The sequence below is a fragment of the Agelaius phoeniceus genome, chromosome 8, assembly GCF_051311805.1.
Source record: "Agelaius phoeniceus isolate bAgePho1 chromosome 8, bAgePho1.hap1, whole genome shotgun sequence".
Lineage (NCBI taxonomy): Eukaryota > Metazoa > Chordata > Aves > Passeriformes > Icteridae > Agelaius > Agelaius phoeniceus.
This window is the reverse complement of record NC_135272.1, coordinates 17,609,864-17,629,685: the sequence shown is the minus strand read 5'-3', so window position 1 is coordinate 17,629,685 and position 19,822 is coordinate 17,609,864. Positions and strand designations below refer to the sequence as shown.

The window sequence follows — 19,822 nt, the reverse complement described above, 5'->3', positions numbered from 1 at the left end:
CCTAGTATAACTAACTCTTAGTAAGTCAAATTTTACATTTTTAATATGAATGTACTTTTAACCCTAATTTTTGCTAGTCTTGTAGTAATACTTAGTGACCAGATTTGTTCATTATTTCCTTCTCATTAGAAAGTGTACACAGCTAAGTTTGAAGTATTCTGAGGATTATTTGGAAATCCACCATTGTTGGTTTTTTTTTTTGCTCAGTTATTAATGTTAGATTTGGCCTATCCTCTGCCTACAAAAGTTTTAGATCAATCCTTTATTTTTTTTCCAGTGACTGAACTTATTGTTTCTCTTATTCTCTTTAAATCATACTCCTAGAAGGCTACACTACTCTCTCCTCTCTCCACATAGCTTTTTTTTTTTGTTTATTTGTTTGTTTTTTTCCTGGAGGGGCAATGCTTTGGGGTTTGGTTTGGGGGTTTTTTTCAGTTTTTTATTATTACTTGGAATTTTCTTTTGAGACGAGATGCAGCATTCTGGGTAATTCTGCTGGGAAAGCTTTCAAAAATACATATAAAGCATATAAATAAGTTGATTTGCGTAAAGGCATTGATTGAATTAATCTTTGATTATTCTGCTGGTTTAGGAAAGAAAAGCTATTTAGCAATTCTTCCATTTACAAAGCTAAGTGGCTAAAATGTCCCTACTTTATTTTGTGTGTGTTTAGTCTGAATGCCTATATGGGGGCTGTAGGTTTTAAATCTCAGTTAATAGGGTTTTAAAATTTTGACAGGAGGTTGCCAGCTACTTTTTGAATAAATTAATTTTGCTGGTTTTGTGCAAAGCTGCCTGTACCTGGTACAAACACAGCCCTGCAGGATGTCTCACTGTCTCTGGCTGGTGGCTGCAGTCACACAGGACACCTTGTGCAGGACCCCAGAACAGCTGCCTGGTGTGGGTGCTGCACCTTGGGCTGAGAATCACTTCTTCTGCAGCATCTTTCCCTAAGGAGTTTAAAAAACAGGCACCAGGACAGGCAGCAGAGCTGTGCTGCCCATGCTCTCTTGCCTGGGAAATCAGGGAAAAGAGGAGGCAGCCAGTAAAGAGGTGGGACACAGAGGGATTAGGGCAGTAAAAGGAAATGGTGAGGCTCTATGGGAGTTATTTCTGTATGCATGTATATATCCATACATATACGTACATGCATATTTTTTGCATATATATGTGAAGAGGCAGGGCACAGGACTGGATAGAAGCAGAGGAGGATGGAGAAGGCCAGAGTCTATCCAAGACTTTTACCCATGCAAGCAAAACTAAGGAAGGGTCAGTCTCTCTTCAGGAACATCTGACAAAGCATAGCATCTAAGAAGTGCAAAGAGATTTTGCACAAGATTTTGTGACACAACTGTTCTTTATTTTCGGGCACTTGTTAAAAGAGCTGTGAATATTTACTCCAATTAGCAGATGGACATACCTTTATCTTCCCCCACCTCAGTTCCTGTACAAATCTGCAGCACCCTTTCAGAGCACTAGGTACTACAGCTTTTCCTCAGAATCAACCACTTTTTTCCTCTTGCCTAGATCATTTTGCTGCCTCTGACACTGAGTCCCTACAATAGAACAGAAATCTGCTCCTAAAAGAAATCAAGTCCTTTCCTCTCTCTAATTTGTTCTAGTTACTTGACAGTCTCTCCTGCTTTTCTCTTCTATTTTTTGGTCTTGTTCTTACTGTATATCTCTCCTGTTTGGAGTGTTCAATTTCCATATTCCTGTGGACAGTAAAACCCATGGCTTTTTTTAATAGCAGTACCCTTTACCAAAAGGTTCAGTGTCTAGTGAATAGATGGATGTCATTCACTGATGCCCAGACAAGCATCTTTCCTTCTGCTATGGCAACTCACTGAAAAGTCACAATTGATTTAGTCTTCAAGCACACATATTTTGTAAACTGTGTAAAAATTACTCTCTTTCTCTTGTCCAAAATTAATACATTTTGGTCATTTCAATTTTAAAAGTGTTGAACCTGTTTGTCTTTAGAATGAGCATTGCTCAAATAACAGCAGTTTCATTCATTTCTAGCACACAGGAGAATGCTCCACCATCTACTGTATTACATATTCTTGTGGATTTTCTCCAACAGCTACTTATGACAACTGCAAGCTTGTTTTACCCTGGGGATATATATGTATGTGGCCAATTGCTTCAGGTCATATTCCTTCCAAATGGAAGTCAGCTTGACAGCTGTTAATTTGCACTTGGCCATTCCACATGTTGTTCTGCTCTGATTATTGGTCACTGTATGGAACAGGTGACAAATGCCCACATGAGAACCCTGTAAATTACTAGATGTATGGTCATTAGGAAAACAAACAGGAAAGGTCATTAAATACTGATTTTTCTCTCCAGCCCCAAACAGAAATAGATTTTAGCTGGTTTTGACATCCATTGGAAAGGGATGGAAAGAGGTGAAAATACCTTACTGTTTATGAAACTAACTTCCCATTCTGTAAGTGTCCTAGTTTCAGGAAAAGAGGGGAATTTAAGGAAAATAAAATTGTTTTAAGACCAGATGCAGAATCTGGTTTATCTAATGATTTTGTCACAAGGCTTGATTAGGTTTCTTTCCCAAGTAAAACTAAATGTGCCTACCAAAATAATTCATCTGACCTTCAGCTACTACAGCTAAATTAAATTAAAGCAGGAAAAGAAATTTCCTTTCTGAACAAGACAGTACTTGCTGAACAAGAATGGCAAGACACAATTATAGTGAGCTTTCCTTCTATTGAAGTGTGGTATTGCAGAGAATATTTAAATGAAGTCTTGTTTTCTCAGGCTTCCAGGGTGTAATTTGGACCAGATTCTGTAAGGACATAAGCAGAGGACTTGTTTTATTCCTGGAAATAGTAACTCTTGAATTTTTGCAAGACTTATCTGTAAAAAAAAATTAATCATTTATGTGTTCTCAGTGGTGCTGCATTAGTGAAAACAAGATTCAAAATCTTGGAATCTTAGTGGCATTTCTGCCTTTAGACCTGTGTGAGCTGAAGAGCTGCAGCTTGCTCTTTGCAGGGATGCTTTGTGATGTCATGCTTTCATGGTAGAACAATACCAGAGGGACAGCACAGAAATCAAGCTGTTGCCATAGGACATGCTTTTCTAAAACTTGAGCTTAAACTCACCTCACCTCTAAATAATATCCCACTTTGTTTTATTTTTGCCTTTTAAAATTAGGTGTAAGTGCAACCTTCATGCTACTGGCTGTAAAGAAGAAAACAAAAGACTACTTTGTGAATGTGAGCATAACACAACGGGCCCAGACTGTGGAAAATGCAAGAAGAATTATCAGGGCCGACCGTGGAGCCCTGGTTCTTATCTGCCTATACCTAAGGGCACTGCTAATATCTGTAAGTAGTTTTGTATAATAAGGATATTTCATTATTACAATTCTGCCCCATATCATGACTCTGAAGGAAGATTAATGTTTGCAAGGTTTGTCATTTCTTTCTGACTCTGTGTGTATAATTGGACAAGGTGTCAATTTGTAAGTGCTAATTGTAAGTATACATCATCTGTGCTCTCACATGGTTATAGATGACTTCCAGGAGAACCACATGTTTATATCCATAGTACACATCCCTGGACACTGCACAGAAAGAGCTAAGGAATGAAAAAATTAGGACTCTCTACATAAAAAAACACACAGAGATGAGAGAAAACAGTGGGAATTACTGCAGTACTGCTCCAGCCATGGTGCCCTCAGCTCTCTATTCATACATCCTTGTTGTCTTGAGATTAGTGACACTCTCAGCTCAACATGTGAGATCCTTGCTCATTTTTTCTCCATTTAAAAAGGGGGGAAAAAAAACACCTCAGGCCAGATTTTTCATATTACTAACTAAAGATCTAAAGGTTGGGAAACATTTCCCTGATGTTGACCTGCAGTCCAGATTCAGATGCACTCTTGTAGATCAAGTATTGAAGAGAGAAAGCGAGGGCACAACCTGAGGCTTTACATCTGCTTGTTTCCAGCTAACAGCCACTCCACAACACACAGCTGTACTGTTCCAGCACACTTCCATATTATCCAAAGCAAGAAGTTACTGACAGCTCTATTTCCTGGTTCTGGACAAGATTGGGCCAAAATAAAACATGGTACTGAAAGAGAGGGCACAAAGACAAGTATGACCCTCAGTTCTCCCTTTCATGCATATATGAAATATGCAGTGATTCAGAATCCCCCTGAACTGAGTAACAGACCTTAATTCCTTTGAAGAAATGACTGAAAATGAGGATACCTTTTGACAGATGTTACTAGCTTCCTTTTAAAAAAGTCCACAGTTTTGCCCTGATTAAAAGCAAAACATTCATTTTAAAATATTAGATATAACAATTTATTGAAAAAGTTATTTGAGAGAAACAGAGCTATGTATGCAGCTGAAGGAAAAGTTTAAAACCAGGAGCTATGTGCAATGCTCAGAATGTTATCTAAGACTTCAAAGCAGCAGCTGTGAAGAATCAAAACTCAGAAATGAAGATCATAGGAAGCAGGACCTTATCAAGTAAAATGTGAGAGTAATAGACTAAGTAACAAACCATGAAGTGTGGGGGCATGAAATTATGATAAAATTCTTACTGAGCAGAAAAAAATGAACTTCCAAAAAGCAGGGAAAAACATTTTGTAAGAGTATTCACTTTTTTTCGCCTGTTATAAAAACTGAGTCTGGCTCACAGAATTAATACTTTAAAGCTATGTTTGGGAAATATGGTGAGATTTACCAGGTTGATTTTAGCTAAATTCAGCTTGCTGTGAGTTTTACCTCATTCCCAGTCAGCTGAGCACGCACCAGACAGAACAGTGATATTAACACCTACTGAAAGTGTGTCTGAAGCTTGTTAAATCAACTTTATGTTAAAACAACGTCAGTGAATTTCAGCAAATACACAGTTTAATCAAAAATCAAAATGTTTTGTAAATAATAGGTAGCCCTTCCTGGGGTTGATGGTGATGATGAAAACATAACCTTGTTTGAGCTGACAAATACTCCACTTACCCTCAAATCCTGACTTCAGCAGTCATTGGCAGCAGGAATTTCCAGCAAACAGGAAGAAGCAATGAAGGATTTCTTCTTCATCTCAGTTACCATGAAATAAACTGGCTTTCTGAGCTGGACTGCTGGGTTGCTGGCTGCTGAACAGAGAGAGACACCCAACTGACATGAGCTTGACCTCAGTGATACCTTATGGCAATGCATTTCAAATTTTAGTGAGACAAGGAGTGAGAGGTATTTTATTTTGCTTGCCTTAAATATTTTTCGACGGTTGAGCCAGTACCTCCTTAGATAAGGGAGGAACAAAGAATAATGCATCTCTGTTTACATCTCTTACACCATTTATCATTACATAGACTTGACCTTATCCACTCCTCCACTCTTTTTTAAATGACAAATCCTGATCTCTCTGATCTTATCATAAAACCATGCCACATCTCTGGTCATCTGTGCTTTCTCTTCTAGTTCTGTGATGTCATTTTTTTATTTGGTGAGGCTGAAACTCCACATGATATTCTAGACATGACAACAACATGGCTCTTAACAATAACATAAAAATGTGCCTCTTTTATGTTTTGTTATTCTCTAGATCAGTCCTTGAGTCCTTTTTTAAGACTCTACCGCAGTTAAAACATTTCTTCTGGCCTCAAGGCTGACTTAAATTACAGGTTATATGTTACAATAGTTAGTTCAGAAACATCATATTTGAGTTCCTGTAAAATACTTCTTGGGGCAACATTTCCTCATAGCAATTCTTGTTCAATACCATTTACTTCAGATGCTAACAGACTTAGAGAAAATTCCTCAGCCGGTGAGAATCGCTTTCTTTGTTGTGAACATCAGTGAAAACAATTAACTTAGTATTCAAAATTAAATTAATTATTAATTTTTCATACCATTAATAATACCCCAATTGCCTATCTCCCCAGTTATCTCTCTGGGCCTCCTGCTTCTATTATGATGATTTTAACAAAAAACAATTTCTAACTTCTGTGTTCATAGGAAGTTGATTCTCAAAATACTGTGGTTTATATTTAAATTGGCAGATTTTATGCTTTTCTTCCCATATCTTTCTCCATTGAGAAGACTTACACGTTTGAATGGTATCTTTCCAAAATCATCTACATTCTGTTGTTTTCAATTTGGCATTGGGGTTTGGATTTTTTTTTTTTTTTTTTTTGCTTATAAGATAGCTAATTCTTATAAGTTACAAAAAAAGAAATGAGTTATATATGATTATTCTGAGCCTCTCATACACTTGTCTCCAGCTGCTTCCATGCTGTTTGCATGCATATCTTTTTAGATGTTCTTTTCACTTTTCTTTTATCTAACTTCTTCATTTTCGTTTCCTCGCTCTCTCAAAGTTAAATATTACTGCAGTGGATTTTTTTTTATCCTTTTCCTTCTCAACAAGCATGTTGAGTTTCAGTCCAGAAGTGGTTCTCTGATAACTACTTCTTGAATTGTGTCCTATGCACTGCTTCAGAACTAAATCAGCTTCTCGTGGGTTGTCTAATTCTTTGGTACAAGCAGCAATCATTTATGGTATGTAAATCTTCGTTTCTTTTGCCACTTCCTGATTTAAGGCTGTATGTGTTGGAGCATATGAAGTTTTACATTACTGTGTAAACTCTCTGCACAGCCAGTGTAATTTCACTTAACTTGTTGCCTTTATGTCACCATCTCCATCGTGTGGTCAGCAGTGCAGCCCTGGTGTTGTACTCTCCCTAGTCAGGTGTGGATTCTGAAATAGTTCCTGGAACGTGTTGCTAGAAATAACCTCCCTTCATATATTACTTCAGTTCTCTGGGGCACTTTGTATAATCCAGTAATACAGTGTTCCTTTGATACTTCTCCTTCCTCTAATTTTCAAAGACCATCTTTTTCATCTAATACCAAATTATTTAAAAATTTAAATATATTTGAAGTTTACATGAATATGCTTAAATAAGATACAGTTAAAAATAGCTGTATAAATGAAACACTCTGAAATTTTTTTTTCTTCTTTCCACAAAATAAAAATATACTCTTTCATGAGATTCTCTGAATTTGTGAAATTTGTTCAGATTCAACAAGAAGCTTAATGACTATTTCCAAATCTTTCCGAGCTGGAACTTCTTTTATTTCCATTGCTCAGTTTCTGCCATTTTTTGTGGCCAATAAGACTTTATCATACCTTTTCAAGGTACACTCCTGAAACAGAAGACCATTGCAGATTATTCTGTAGTCATAGTGGAAACCTTGACTCAAAGCTGTTTTCTTTATCCATTTATCTCTTCACCATTTTAAGTCACCCTGAGTTCTTCAGGAGAATGCAAAACATATTTCCATGCTTTACCTGTGAAAGACAGCAAGTACTCTGTTGTTTACTGGCACTAACAATATTTCTCCATTTGTCTCCACACAGCATTTATTTTATATTTCAACTCTATCTTATTGACTATTTTGTGATTACATTCATTCCCTTGTGCTGCCACATTCTATAGATAGTTTTTTCTGCAATATGTTTTGACACACAAAGTGAACTTATTGAATTTCTCTCTACTTGGTATTACAGGATAGCTTTTCTCCTCAGCAGTTGTGTGTGTCTGACAGCACTAGCCCTTTTCTTCCTCTCATTGTTTAGATCATCTTTGGCACTTAGGTTCTTTGCTCCATCAGACAGAGCTGTCTCAGACTGCACTGAGCTGCCCTGCATCAAAGTCTGCTCCCTTTGTGTCAGTCCCTTCACCACCAATAACCTGTATCAAAAGTGCCCCACACTCAGCAGAACTCCCTCCCAGCCGTTACACAACTTTCATAATTCATTGTTCAACATGAAACGAAGGATTGACCAGGACATGGGAAACATTGGTGGTTCTTTTCACTCAAGAGTCAGGCAGACAATCTCAGTTTACCAAATCTCTCCTGCAGTGGGTCCCCCTCCCATGGTACAGCCTCTGTCTCAGCAGCACAGCCTTAAACCTCCCTGAAAGGCAAAAGACTTACAAGGCATCCGTGCAGCACAGCTGCCACAGAAACAGTTTCTGGCAAAACTTATGGCACCTCCAGAAGTGCACTGGTATTACCCTCACTGATGTTCAGTTTTCCTCATAAATACTTGCTGGCACAAAGCCATCCTGAAGGACCAGCATAAATGAAGTTGTCCAAGAAGTGGGACTTTTTAGTCAGGAATCCAGGTAACAAGGATCCCTCTAACTGAAAGAATCACACATCCTGCTTTCCAGTCAAAGCAGACTCATAAACTAGACAGTGTCCCATTTTCTAAGGGCCCATTCTCCCAAGTACCTGGAAGTTTTCTAGTGTCTTCTTTATGACTTGATTTGAAGGAATGTGACACTTATATTGAAGTTACAAAATTTTGCTCCTTGATGCTTTTGACAATGTGTTTCAAAGAGAAAAAGGAAGATATCAATCAATAAGTTACAAAACAGCAAAGCTTCATATTGCTCCTATTTTATATTTATATTACATACTAATATTAGTCCGTGAAGCTTACAGAAGGTATAAAGCCACAGGAACATGTCACACAGAAGGCTGGGAAACAGTGTGAGGACAAAACTGCAGTGTATCAAGAGCATTCAGGTAAACAGGAGTGTCAGGAAAAACTGCAAAATCTGCAACTGATAAACTCATTTTCCTTCAACTGGGTATCCAGTGCAATAGCCAGCAAAACATTGCAGGTACCTACCTAAAAACAATGCATTATAAATAACATGCTGTATTTTTTTTAAAATAGGGCTTGAAAAATTATCCTTCAGCACTCTACCCTCTTGCATGACCCTGCTGAGCTGGTTGTTTGTGCTGGCTGTGGTGACATCTGTTGCTGGGAAATGAATTGTTTCTGTATGTCACTGGTTTCAAACAACTCTGGTTTTGCCATATACAGTGAAAAGGTGAAATGAAAGAGACTTCTGGTCCTTTAGCAGCAGCAGCATGGAAAGGCAAAGTGTCTGTTTTAAGATATTCAAAGTGCTAAAAATAGTCTGAGTTTCAGACTTTTCAAAGTTTCTAATATTCTATCAATAAATTACGATTACTTGAAAAAGAAAATCTTTTGATCTCACCGGGTGTTTCCTAGGCAGAGTTTTCAATACTGGTTTGGACTCACTAAAACATAACATGAAGAAGTCCAAATTTTAAAAGATGTTACCCAATAAAACAATAGCTATTTCCTCTGTCCCATTTATTTCTGGTGATATTGCTTGGGAAAGCAGAGATGAGGGATAACAAACTTCATCAAAACAGTTCCTTTGCTATGAATTCAATCTATACAGAGGAACAATGGAAAAATTAACAGTAGCAGGAGTTCTGGGGCTCTTGCAATGAAACAAGATGAAATTTCCAAAGAATTTTCTTTCACTGTGTGTAATCCTTTGTCTGACTACAGGTTTAACAACCCATGAAAAGTTTACTCCTATGATCATAATGATCACTCCCTTTGAGGGATTACAAGACACCAGTATCATCGAGCTTCTCAGGGCTTTAAATTGCTAGAGAATTCAGAAGTTCTGAAATTGATGCTGAGCATCTGATATTGCAATCATTCCTCAATGGAAGAGCTGCAAAGGAAAGAAAGATTCACTGCAGGGAGTGCTGTCATGCTGCAGGGCAGATATTCTAGCAAAAGATCGGATGAGGCATTAACATCCCTGCTCTGACTCTGCTATGAAAAGCTCTGTATTTTGTTCCTGTTTAAGAGTCCTGCCAGAAGCACATGCAGGCATTGACAATGGAGGTGCTAAGAGAGTCTGCAGGGTATGACCTGCCCTGACACTGGAAGCAGCAGTGTGGTCCTTCTCACCGAAAGCTTGATCTATTTCTTTGTGTTAAGGATTTCACACTGACACAAACTAGAGACAGAATCAAAAACTTGCTTTCTTCGCTAGCATCTGATTTGCTTTTTTCTTCATCTCAATAGCCAGTTCCATGGTAGCTAAGAGCTAAAACAACCCATTTCTGGAAGTAGGGGAAATGAGAAAATTACAGGGCAGATGCAGAAGATCATACGAAAGGAAAACAACAGATTTTTTTCCTCTCAAGTAATGCATATATATTTAGATGCACTTACAGTGAACATGTAATATACCAAACCACCGCCCTCAAGTCAAGTCAAAAATAATAAATAGTATTAGTGACTTTTTCCTGCAATATTTGCAATTTCAGGGGCAGTACCAACCTCTGAACTTATTCGCATGCTTTACTTGGTGTCCCTTCACTATAAATCTATTACCATTAATAACCATCCCAGTGATTTCAACTGGAAGATAATTTAGGCTGAACATTGCTTTGGTTTAACAACTGAATAGATGTTAATTGAATCCCTTTTTGTACCTTGTTCAATAGAATTGTCCATCAAAGGAGGCCTGATCCTTCATCTCTCTAACCTGTCCCCATCACTTCACTGCTGCAGAGTACTCACAGATTTCAGTACAAGGCTGACTGGAAACAATCCACACCATGTAACAGACCAGGTTCAAGCCAAGGGCCAGCAGTGGTGGGATGACCCCACAGCCTGTTGTCCCCAGCAGTGGTGGGATGACCATGCAGCCTGTGGGTGTCCCCAGCAGTGCAGGGATGACCCCACAGCCTGTGGGTGTCCCCAGCAGTGGTGGGATGACCCCACAGCCTGTGGGTGTCCCCAGCAGTGCAGGGATGACCCCACAGCCTGTGGGTGTCCCCAGCAGTGCAGGGATGACCCCATAGCCTGTGGGTGTCCCCAGCAGTGGGGGGATGACCCCACAGTCCCCAGCAGTGGTGGCACAGGCAGAACCCTGCACTAAGGCCCTTGCCTGCCTCCACATGGACAGAGAGGGAGAGCACAATCACACCTCCTGTGCCTGATTACCTAAGGACTTGCAGCAAATCCAGCTCAGCTGAATTCAAGAGCTAGCCTCAATATGTAACTCCAGATCTCACACAAACACTCCTTCTAAGAATAATTTCCCCATCATATGTGCAGTTTTCACAGAGTGTTAATAGATCCTGCTTCGTGGCCCTACATAACCAGCTCCTTTCCAGACAAACTCAGAAGTGTCATTCTCACTCTCTTTAGTAAGAAGGGCATAAAGTAGTGCACTGTAAAGGCCAGTCACCTCACACAGGGATACCTGGTAGTACAAAAACCAGTCTGGTTACAGAACACCACACCAGCTAAGAAACTCTGTACAGAAATAGCAAAACAGCTTTTGAAACAGAACCTGAAGATATCTTTGCAAGGTTAATACAGAGCCCTCAGGCTAGCAGGCATCTTGTGTTCATTATTCTCTGCCCAGGAAGCATTTATCACTATGAGTTCATTGAAAATTTTGAAGTACGATAATATGAGGCAAGCAGACTTGCAGGAAAACCTCTTCCTTTGCTACAATCTGTTCAGGAGAGAAAGGAAAGGATATTTGTATGTGTGTGTAGGAGACAGAGAGGTTTGAGGCGGGGGAGTATACCCAGAGGAAATACAAATACCATTTCACAGCGCAAGTGTGAGTGCAAGAACACAGTTTTTGTCTTTTATCTAATATTTGTGTAGGTTCCATATGTGTATAAAGGAAAGCTAATCCTGCTAATTTAAACCAGCTACAATGACTTGCAAAACTTGAAACAAGCTGCTATTGAAACTTCAAGGAAAAATATTTGAAAATTGATTGTCTTTTTGACATGTAAAATAAGGGGATAGATGTTCTCTTTAATTATCTTAACCAAAAAACAGCACTTTTTGTTACTATTGGAACTGTGACCACATTGTTTTATTATGTTGATATTTGCATTTAGCAAATGAGCGCAGGGTTCAATACCTCATGGTGCTAAAATTTTGGAAAATACACGTTAATCTCAGCAGAAGTAGAAATAATTAAGTTTGCAAACAGCATCTGAGTGTGGGGCTGGGTGAGCAGCAGGTGCTGTCCATGGTGCTCTGCCAGACCACAGCTTCCATAGGCTATGAAACCCAGGAGCTGCAATTCTGATATGTGTCCCAGGACTGATGTGGGGAAACATAAGAAGTCTGGCTTTGGTCCCCATTCTGCAAATTCTCTTACTTCAGCATTGTCTTAGCCATGCCACAAGTGAGGATTTTTCCCAGCTTGACTCTGCAACCTTGCTTACATTGAATATCATTTATTCTCAAGACATTCCTTCACTTAATTGCAGAGTGAGGTCCATGCCATCTCTGAGTAAGGCAGAACTTTAGGATAGATGTTGAAAGAAGTGTAGCAGATGTTTAATGGAGAAACAGACAGATTTCTGCTAGAAAATGCATGCCACAAAATCAATAAAACTTTAAAAAGGCAAACTGTATTTAAGGAAGAGGATGCAAATACCCAGGATTTCAATACTGATCTGCAGTTTCTGACTAACCCAAGTGATGAGCCACAGTCCCATTAACAATGGTATTTAATCTTAAGAAAATGGCATTTCAGGAAAGATTTCATATCCATAGTTTTGTGCTACACACAAAGCCTAGCTTTCAGGGCAGACCTGACAAGAAGCTAGTTCTTGAGATTGCATTATACAGCATGAGATCTCACACTGCTTATCCAGTGAAGGAGTTTTACTCCTTAACAGCCCCACCTCTTATGGTAAATTTCACCTGTCTCTGGAATGGTTTCCTTGCATTAATTCAGTTAAGGAATTGAAATGAACACAGGAAAAAAAATAAATCAATGAGAGGCTTAATCAATATGGCCAACCTACTGCATTAGATTGTTTCACCCAATTACATTTCTTTTACATAGCTTAATTTAGATAACTGTCAGGTAAAAGAGGGAAAAATAGTTCTATGCAATTAATGCAACAGAAGGTACCAACTGATTTAAGCAGCTGGCCAAAGCAGTTAGCAATGCATCTATCCCTTGGTTAAATTACTCTCCTGGATCTGCATAATACATGCATGACTGATATTTTTATCTAGAGCATTAAACCTAATGGCTGGTTAGTTGAAATACAAAACTGTTCTGAACAAATTCATGAAGTTCAGAGAGCTGGTATAGATCCCATCTGTCAATGCATTTTAGTGGTCCCTGCAGCCCCATACTGGAAAATCTAAAAGACTGCATTTATAAAGGACTGGGCACGTAATGGCAGATGCTTGAGTTTAACTATGTATTGATAAAGTATTCTAAAGATGTTTTCAGAATCTTAGGTGTAATAGCTCACCCAGCTATAGCAAACAGCTAACTACACTTCTTTGTGTTTTCTTTCTCTGCAGGTATACCCAGTATTTCCAGTATTGGTAGTAAGTAATAAAACCAGTATTGTTCTGCATTGTCATTCAGCTTCATGGATCTGATTTCCCAACATCCCTTTCTGGTGTAGATAATGTTTCTCTGACAGCATGCCCTGTGGTGCAGGGGCTGTTTATTGGCCTTCCTCTCTGGCATTAACATGTAACTGTTGTTACGTGGTCAGAGACAATGTCACTCCTTACATCTGCATTCAGCCCCAGATTTTCTGATCGATTCTTGTCAGCAGATGAGCACCAAGTCCTATAAAACTACTGTGACACAAAGAATTAAGACACTGTTGCAGAGAAAATATTTGTTGAGCATTTTGAAGAAAAGTGTTTGCCAATAACAGAAGCATAGGACCAATAATTTTCATGTATGTATATGTGTGTGTAAATTCAAAGAGCAAATGGAAAAGTTTATAAATGGAATAGCTTTCATTTCTATGAAGTAGATTAGCAAATGCAGCGTATCTGCTGGAATCTGCATTAACTCTAGCAGGCTTTGAACTCGGCTTTACTCCACAAAATAAATAGAATTGTGTTCCTTCACAGAAAAATGCTTTCCTGTATGTAATCAAAGTACCAAAATGCAACTCAAACTATACCAAAACCATGACACCATTACATAAAGAACTACTTATCAATGAAACAGATGATTACTTAAACAAAACACGTGGAGAGACCAAGTGCACAGCAGCTGAGCTGTGAGCCTCGGCTGAGCTCCACAGCTGAGGAGTGCACGCAGTCATGGCACGTTAGTTAATTGCCAATAAAGCAGGGAGGGAGAAATGGGATCCTGCTGTGGCTCAAGGAAAGAATATTCCCCACAGCCTCAGCTTTGCAGATAGTTTGGGCACAACTTGCATAATACAGGACAATCACAGTTATAAAATACCACCATTGTTAAATGCAATTTGCCATACCTGATACCCAAGTGAGAAGTTTTTAACAATTTGGGTAAAACTGTCTCACTTCTTATGATGCAGGGCCAGGACTATCAATTTTTAATCAATTCGGTTTACTTAAGCTGATGAATAGCACTGATTTGTTAAGCTCTAGACAGGCAAGTTAAATGCCATCAAAACTATCTCCCTTGCAAGTGCAAGCAGCATTAGCAGCTGAATGCCACAGCATCTGTTTTCTGCTTTAAATAGAAAAACAGCATCAATGACAATAATGTGCAAATGAAAGCCTTCAATCTTAATAATGTCATTTGCCTGCTCTAGTGTCTGCTCTGATATTTGCACGCCTGCAGATTCATAGTGATGTGCTATTTTCAAAACTTTGTGTTTATACATATATACTTTACAAAAAAAATTAACTCAATGACAGAGAATAAGTTTATGTCACCATTCTCAGAAATATTCCTGCCATTAATAACAGAAATGGGATGAATGGGAAATAGTTCTTTGGAGTTTGATTGTGCTATAGTTTCTTAGTACTACTGTGTTGCATGGTCTATATGGTTGTGTTTTCACTTCATCCTCCATACAGCCTTCGTCACCACATCTACCATTTCTGAGCATCAGCAGATGTTGGCCTTTGAAAACTTAATAGGGAAACTCAAATACCTTTTGAACTATGGTGAGCTGAAAGGATGCATTGTTGACCTCTTTGTATTTTACACTGGGATGATTAGTACAGTTTATTTATTACAGACAGAGAAAATTCTGTTTAACATTCTATAGGAAATACAAGAGTTTATGCAAATCTGTGTTTTATCTTTAGTCTGCTGTTAATGTCTTGGGATAATATGTGGTAGAATTCAACATGTTTCTTTGCCTACCTGAAAGGGGTGAAGTATGAGCATCTCTTCATGAGCACAAGTAAATACTGATACTCTGCTTGCTTTTTCCATGTGATTTTTCTTAAATATCTCAGGGGAGAAATAAGTCTACTTGCTTAATGTTCTGAACACCTCTCCTATAACATAGGAATAGCAGAATTTTTGTTAAACAAGGATAGAATCCATAAATTTATCCTGTTCTCAAATAGAATTTAACAGAAGTCCAATTAACACACAAAACCAAACAAGATTAATTAGTTGTGGCTGCTTTAATGGATTCTGCATGATTTTTGTTTTGTCTATGCTAACACAGTATTTGTTTTCATATCAGCAGAGTTTTTCCCCATCTGGGGGCAGGAAGTTACTCTCAGGAGATACAGTTTGGGTTTCATTTTACTGGCAGCAAACACCTACAGGGGGGTATTGGATTTTGTGTGCTCCCAGCTTTTTCTAGCTTATAAAGAGGATGGGGTTGGGGCAGGGGGTTAGAAACACTACATTTCCAGCATGCAAAGAAGATGCCCACCTCAAGCAATGTTCATTTAACACTTTTTTGAGACTGCAATGAAAGCCAGCAAAGAATAAAATATATTCACCTGTGTGCACATATATGTATTATTCTCTATTTTCCTTTTTTTTTTTACCTCAAAGGATTTTGTATTAAAGCAGCTTAGCACTAAAATTTGAACACAAAAAACAGTGGTCATTAGTAAACATCCTTTCTGATCATCTAGAAGAAAACAAAGCAAACAAAAAAAAAAAAAAAAACAACCCAGAGCTTTCCCATTAAGGTCATTTGTACCTGCTGTTGTCTATCAGTTGAATAATAGGTTCTCTGATCATTTCCAGCATTCCTGATTGCAGTGCTGGCTCTTTCAGCATTTTTCAGCCATGTCTGAAAAAATACTGGTGAAAGTGTTAGCAATTAATGAGTCCCAAAACCATTTCATAATTTTAATCAATACTTATATACAGTATTTAAATATTCTGAAAACTGCATTATTTTACTTGCTAAAATAATGATTGTACAATTTTACATAGACCAGTGCATCAAAATGTTCATTATTGTGACCAAATACCAGCATTACTAATCTGTACATGTATGCCTTCAAAAAGTTGAGTCTTCTAAACTATTGCTTCTTTTTTTTTGCAAAGCATAACTCCACTAATTATGCTAAACAGTTTGTTATAGAGGGTATAATTAGATAAAGGAGAAGATAGACATGATGTGCAAATAGCTCTGTGTGGGCGATTATCACCTTAAAGCCTGCTGCTGGCAGATGAGTCAGAGTTTAGAGACAGACCATGCACCCAAGTGCAAGATGCAATCACAATAACCAAACAGTATTTTCTGCTTTGTTCTCTATGTTTTTGTTCTTCCTTATAGTCAATTTTAAATTAAGATAACTTTTTTTAAATGATAATGAATGCAAGATGAAGTAGTAAAAAAAAAAAAAAGACTGAATATGCACTTTCTTATTTTATTGTTTTCTTAACCTTGAAAAATCTCATAGGTATTTTTCTGGAGCTAAAATAGTGTCTGGATGAGTGTAGCTTTATTTGTTTTTCACATTTGTAATGAAATTCTAATGTGGTAAATATATATCTTAAAAGGTGGTGAGAGCAAATACAAGTGGATTTTTTTTTTCTTTTTTAATAACAACACAAAGTATTTTGGACCTGATTTTGCCCTTTTGCAGTAACCAAGAAGTTCTCTTATTAAATCTTCAGTCGTGTGAGCAAAGCCATTACCATGCCAAGCTATAGACTAGAGTCTATACCCAACACATGTCATAAACATGCATAACTAGGTTGTACATTACTTTTCTATCATTATTTGAGGTCAGGTTTACAGAAAGCTGTACTGTTGAGGGACCATTAAGATATTTATCTCCCTAAAACATTCAAATATTGTCTTCAGACTGTATCTATTATTTTGGACATATAAGCAAAATATTCTCATTTCAATTTAATTTCATACAAATCTGACCTTCTAATAAATAATATTGTTAATCAGGCTTCCAGTCTAAGGCAGTCACCTTATCTGGATAACTGATTATAATATCAAGCCAGTAGTTGTTTTCCCTCCTTTAATGCTTTGAAGCTCTTGAAATCTTTTGCTTTAAAAATTCGATTTTACACTATATTAAAACATTACTGAGCTGAAAGAAAGTACAAACGGCCTTTGTGGTATGATGTGCTCATTTGAATACTGGATCTGAGAGAAATTTACATTCCAAATCATTCCGTTAGGGATCGTTGTACCTGGTAGGAGTCCCAACAAAGCCAGTTTGCTGCTCTACAGCTAGGGTGTGACCCCTGAAGGGGAGGGAGCAGAACTGAGCCCAGCACAGAGCAGGAACTGCCTCTTGGCTAAAATTGCTGTGACAGATATAAATAAATCAAGTGATTTCAAGGGCAGGGTCAGAAAGCACCAGTGCTGCCCCAGGGAGCACTGCCAGGTCCTTGGGTGGGATTTGGGGGAGGCTTTGTTTCAGCTTTGGTTTTGCCAGATCCACCAATTTTAACAGATAAGAAGAGCTGTGCTCAGCAGTGTCAGACACAGCCAGTCGCAGTTTAGAGTTGTTTCTCATTCCTCTTTCCAGTTTTCTACCATCATCTTGAGTTAGTTTAAATCAGTCTATCAATCACACAGTGTTTTCAATGCTTTTTGATGTGCTGCAAATATATAGAGAACTACTTAGTTCATAGTTATCTTTCTTTTAACCATTAATAAATAATCCAGTGATAGGATACTCTAGAAAATAAGATGGCAATATTCCAATATGTACCATGGTACCCATGCAAAACACATGGCACTTGCAATATGCAAGTTGAGCTCAGTTACTCAGGGAAGTTTATAGAGAGTAGAGATGACCCAAAAAGTTACTTTAAAATCTAATTATCTATAAAACTTGGGGAGAAATTGCCAGGAAAAAATGCATTTCTGTGTTACCCTCTCATTGTTTTCTTTCTGTTCCTTAAGACATGTAATCTGTTTATTTCACTGACTAAAGCAAAGAATGAGGTTTCCAAATCAGCATAGTGATTTTAAAAAACAAATCTTGATTTACTATTCATCAGTTGTGAATTACTGTACAGTAATTCCAGGTGATCAGACAATTTTATTTTTATAGGAAAAAGCAGAACCAGTCCAAATAAAAAATAACAACACAACCCCTGCAAACTATCAACAAAGTAATTCTTCTTTTCATGACAGGGTACCTAAATGTTTCATTCCAAAAATACTGGCATTCATTGTGCACTTCTATAAACATTTTAATGGAAATACTTAAAATTGAAGAATTCCCTCAGCCCTCACTATTTTGAGAATCAGCCAAAAATTTGTTCAAATCAGTGGTATATTTTTCTGATATCTGAAGGTTTCCAGAGATGGATCCTTGGATTATTTTTAATCCTCTGAAAAGATCACTTTCTTTTTACTCTGCAAGTGGACACATAAAGGACTAATTACATTTAAATTCTTCCAACAGTTATAAAAGCTGTTATGGCTGAGGAGCTACCATAAAACAACCACATCTTCACATTTATGCAGAATTCTCCTTTCTTCAAAGGAACAGGTATGAAACTTCCTACATTGCTCCAAGAAAGATTGCCTAATATTGGCCTACAATTTTTTAACTTAATAAAGGGTTGATAAAAAAAATCAGCATTTCTCTCTTTCAGTGATTTAGATTTTACAGTTTAATGAAAGAGCAAATTTTATGTGAGGCAGATTACCATAGCTTCCAAAAGGCCAAAGGAGGTAGAAATGCTGTAACAATGACATGATGATTGCAAGAAATGGTGGAATACAACCTGATATAAACACACTTGATTACTCCAGCAGCTACTAAATCTGCCAGTGATTTCAGTGAGCATTATTTCTTAAAAATCCTAATTTTTTTGTTCAATATTAGCACCTAAAACAACTGTAATAAGTCCACTGTCCTCAGCAGGCATCTATAATTGAGAACAGATATTTACTGCTGCCTACTCATAGTTTAAAATAGGTAGCAGCAAGGCCAGCTTTCTGTGGCTAGAGACGTGAAGTTCTACTGAATCATTAAGTTTATACTGATACATTTTTAATTTTTTTTTAATGGAAAGAAAGTTAGAAAACATCTTAATCAGCATATCCCACTGGGGTTCCTTATTGTTATTAAAAATTAAATTAATAATGATAGTTGCCAACACAAGTGCTCCCTGTCTGCCACTAGTGAGCATTATTTAAGACTTAGAGATTTATGGGTAGTAATTTCCAGCAGCTGCACTGTCTGTGGGCTGGGCCTGCAGGATCACTTGAGGAGGGGATCAGGCACTGTTGGCTGCAGAGTGCAGGTGCACAGGCAGCAGCAGAGAATTCTGTGCTCCATCACCTCTGCCCTCATCCCTGAGCAGGGACAGCCCCTCTCTCTGGGAATACACTTTCCTTTTACTGCCAGCTCAGTACTTGGTTGGAGTGAGAAACCAACAAAATGCCCATTAATTTCTGCCAAGATCGTGACAGGTTTTTTTCATGTGCAGCTGTCGGGTTGGAATTAGGCTGAAACTCCCCATTCATTTCCTTTATTTCCCCCATTTGAAACCATGATAGAGCCCATGGTGCAGACTGTGCTTCCAGTGAATATTTGAGACAGATTTTCTTCATTTACTATTGGAAGTAGTTCTGATACAGAATGTCAGGGAGGAAATAAATAAAAAAAGATTGGGAGGAGAAAAAGGAAATTATCATACATCTAATAAATATAATGCAGTAAGTTTTTCCTTCATGAAAATTAAATTTTTTTCAGTCATTACTTTCTACATATAATCGGCTTT

The 19,822-nt window shown here is 37.8% G+C and overlaps 1 protein-coding gene across 10 annotated transcripts in view; it reads left to right on the top strand.

Annotated features, from left to right (window-relative positions):
* The window catches only part of NTNG1 (netrin G1), a 146,771-nt gene that overhangs the window by 85,557 nt on the left and 41,392 nt on the right, over window positions 1-19,822 (top strand). For all 10 annotated transcript variants that reach the window (XM_077182128.1, XM_077182125.1, XM_077182124.1 and 7 more), the window contains exons 4-5: window positions 3,178-3,350; window positions 13,198-13,224. In XM_077182128.1, coding sequence (XP_077038243.1) covers window positions 3,178-3,350; window positions 13,198-13,224 — 200 coding nt within the window. The remainder of the gene's footprint in view (window positions 1-3,177; window positions 3,351-13,197; window positions 13,225-19,822) is intronic.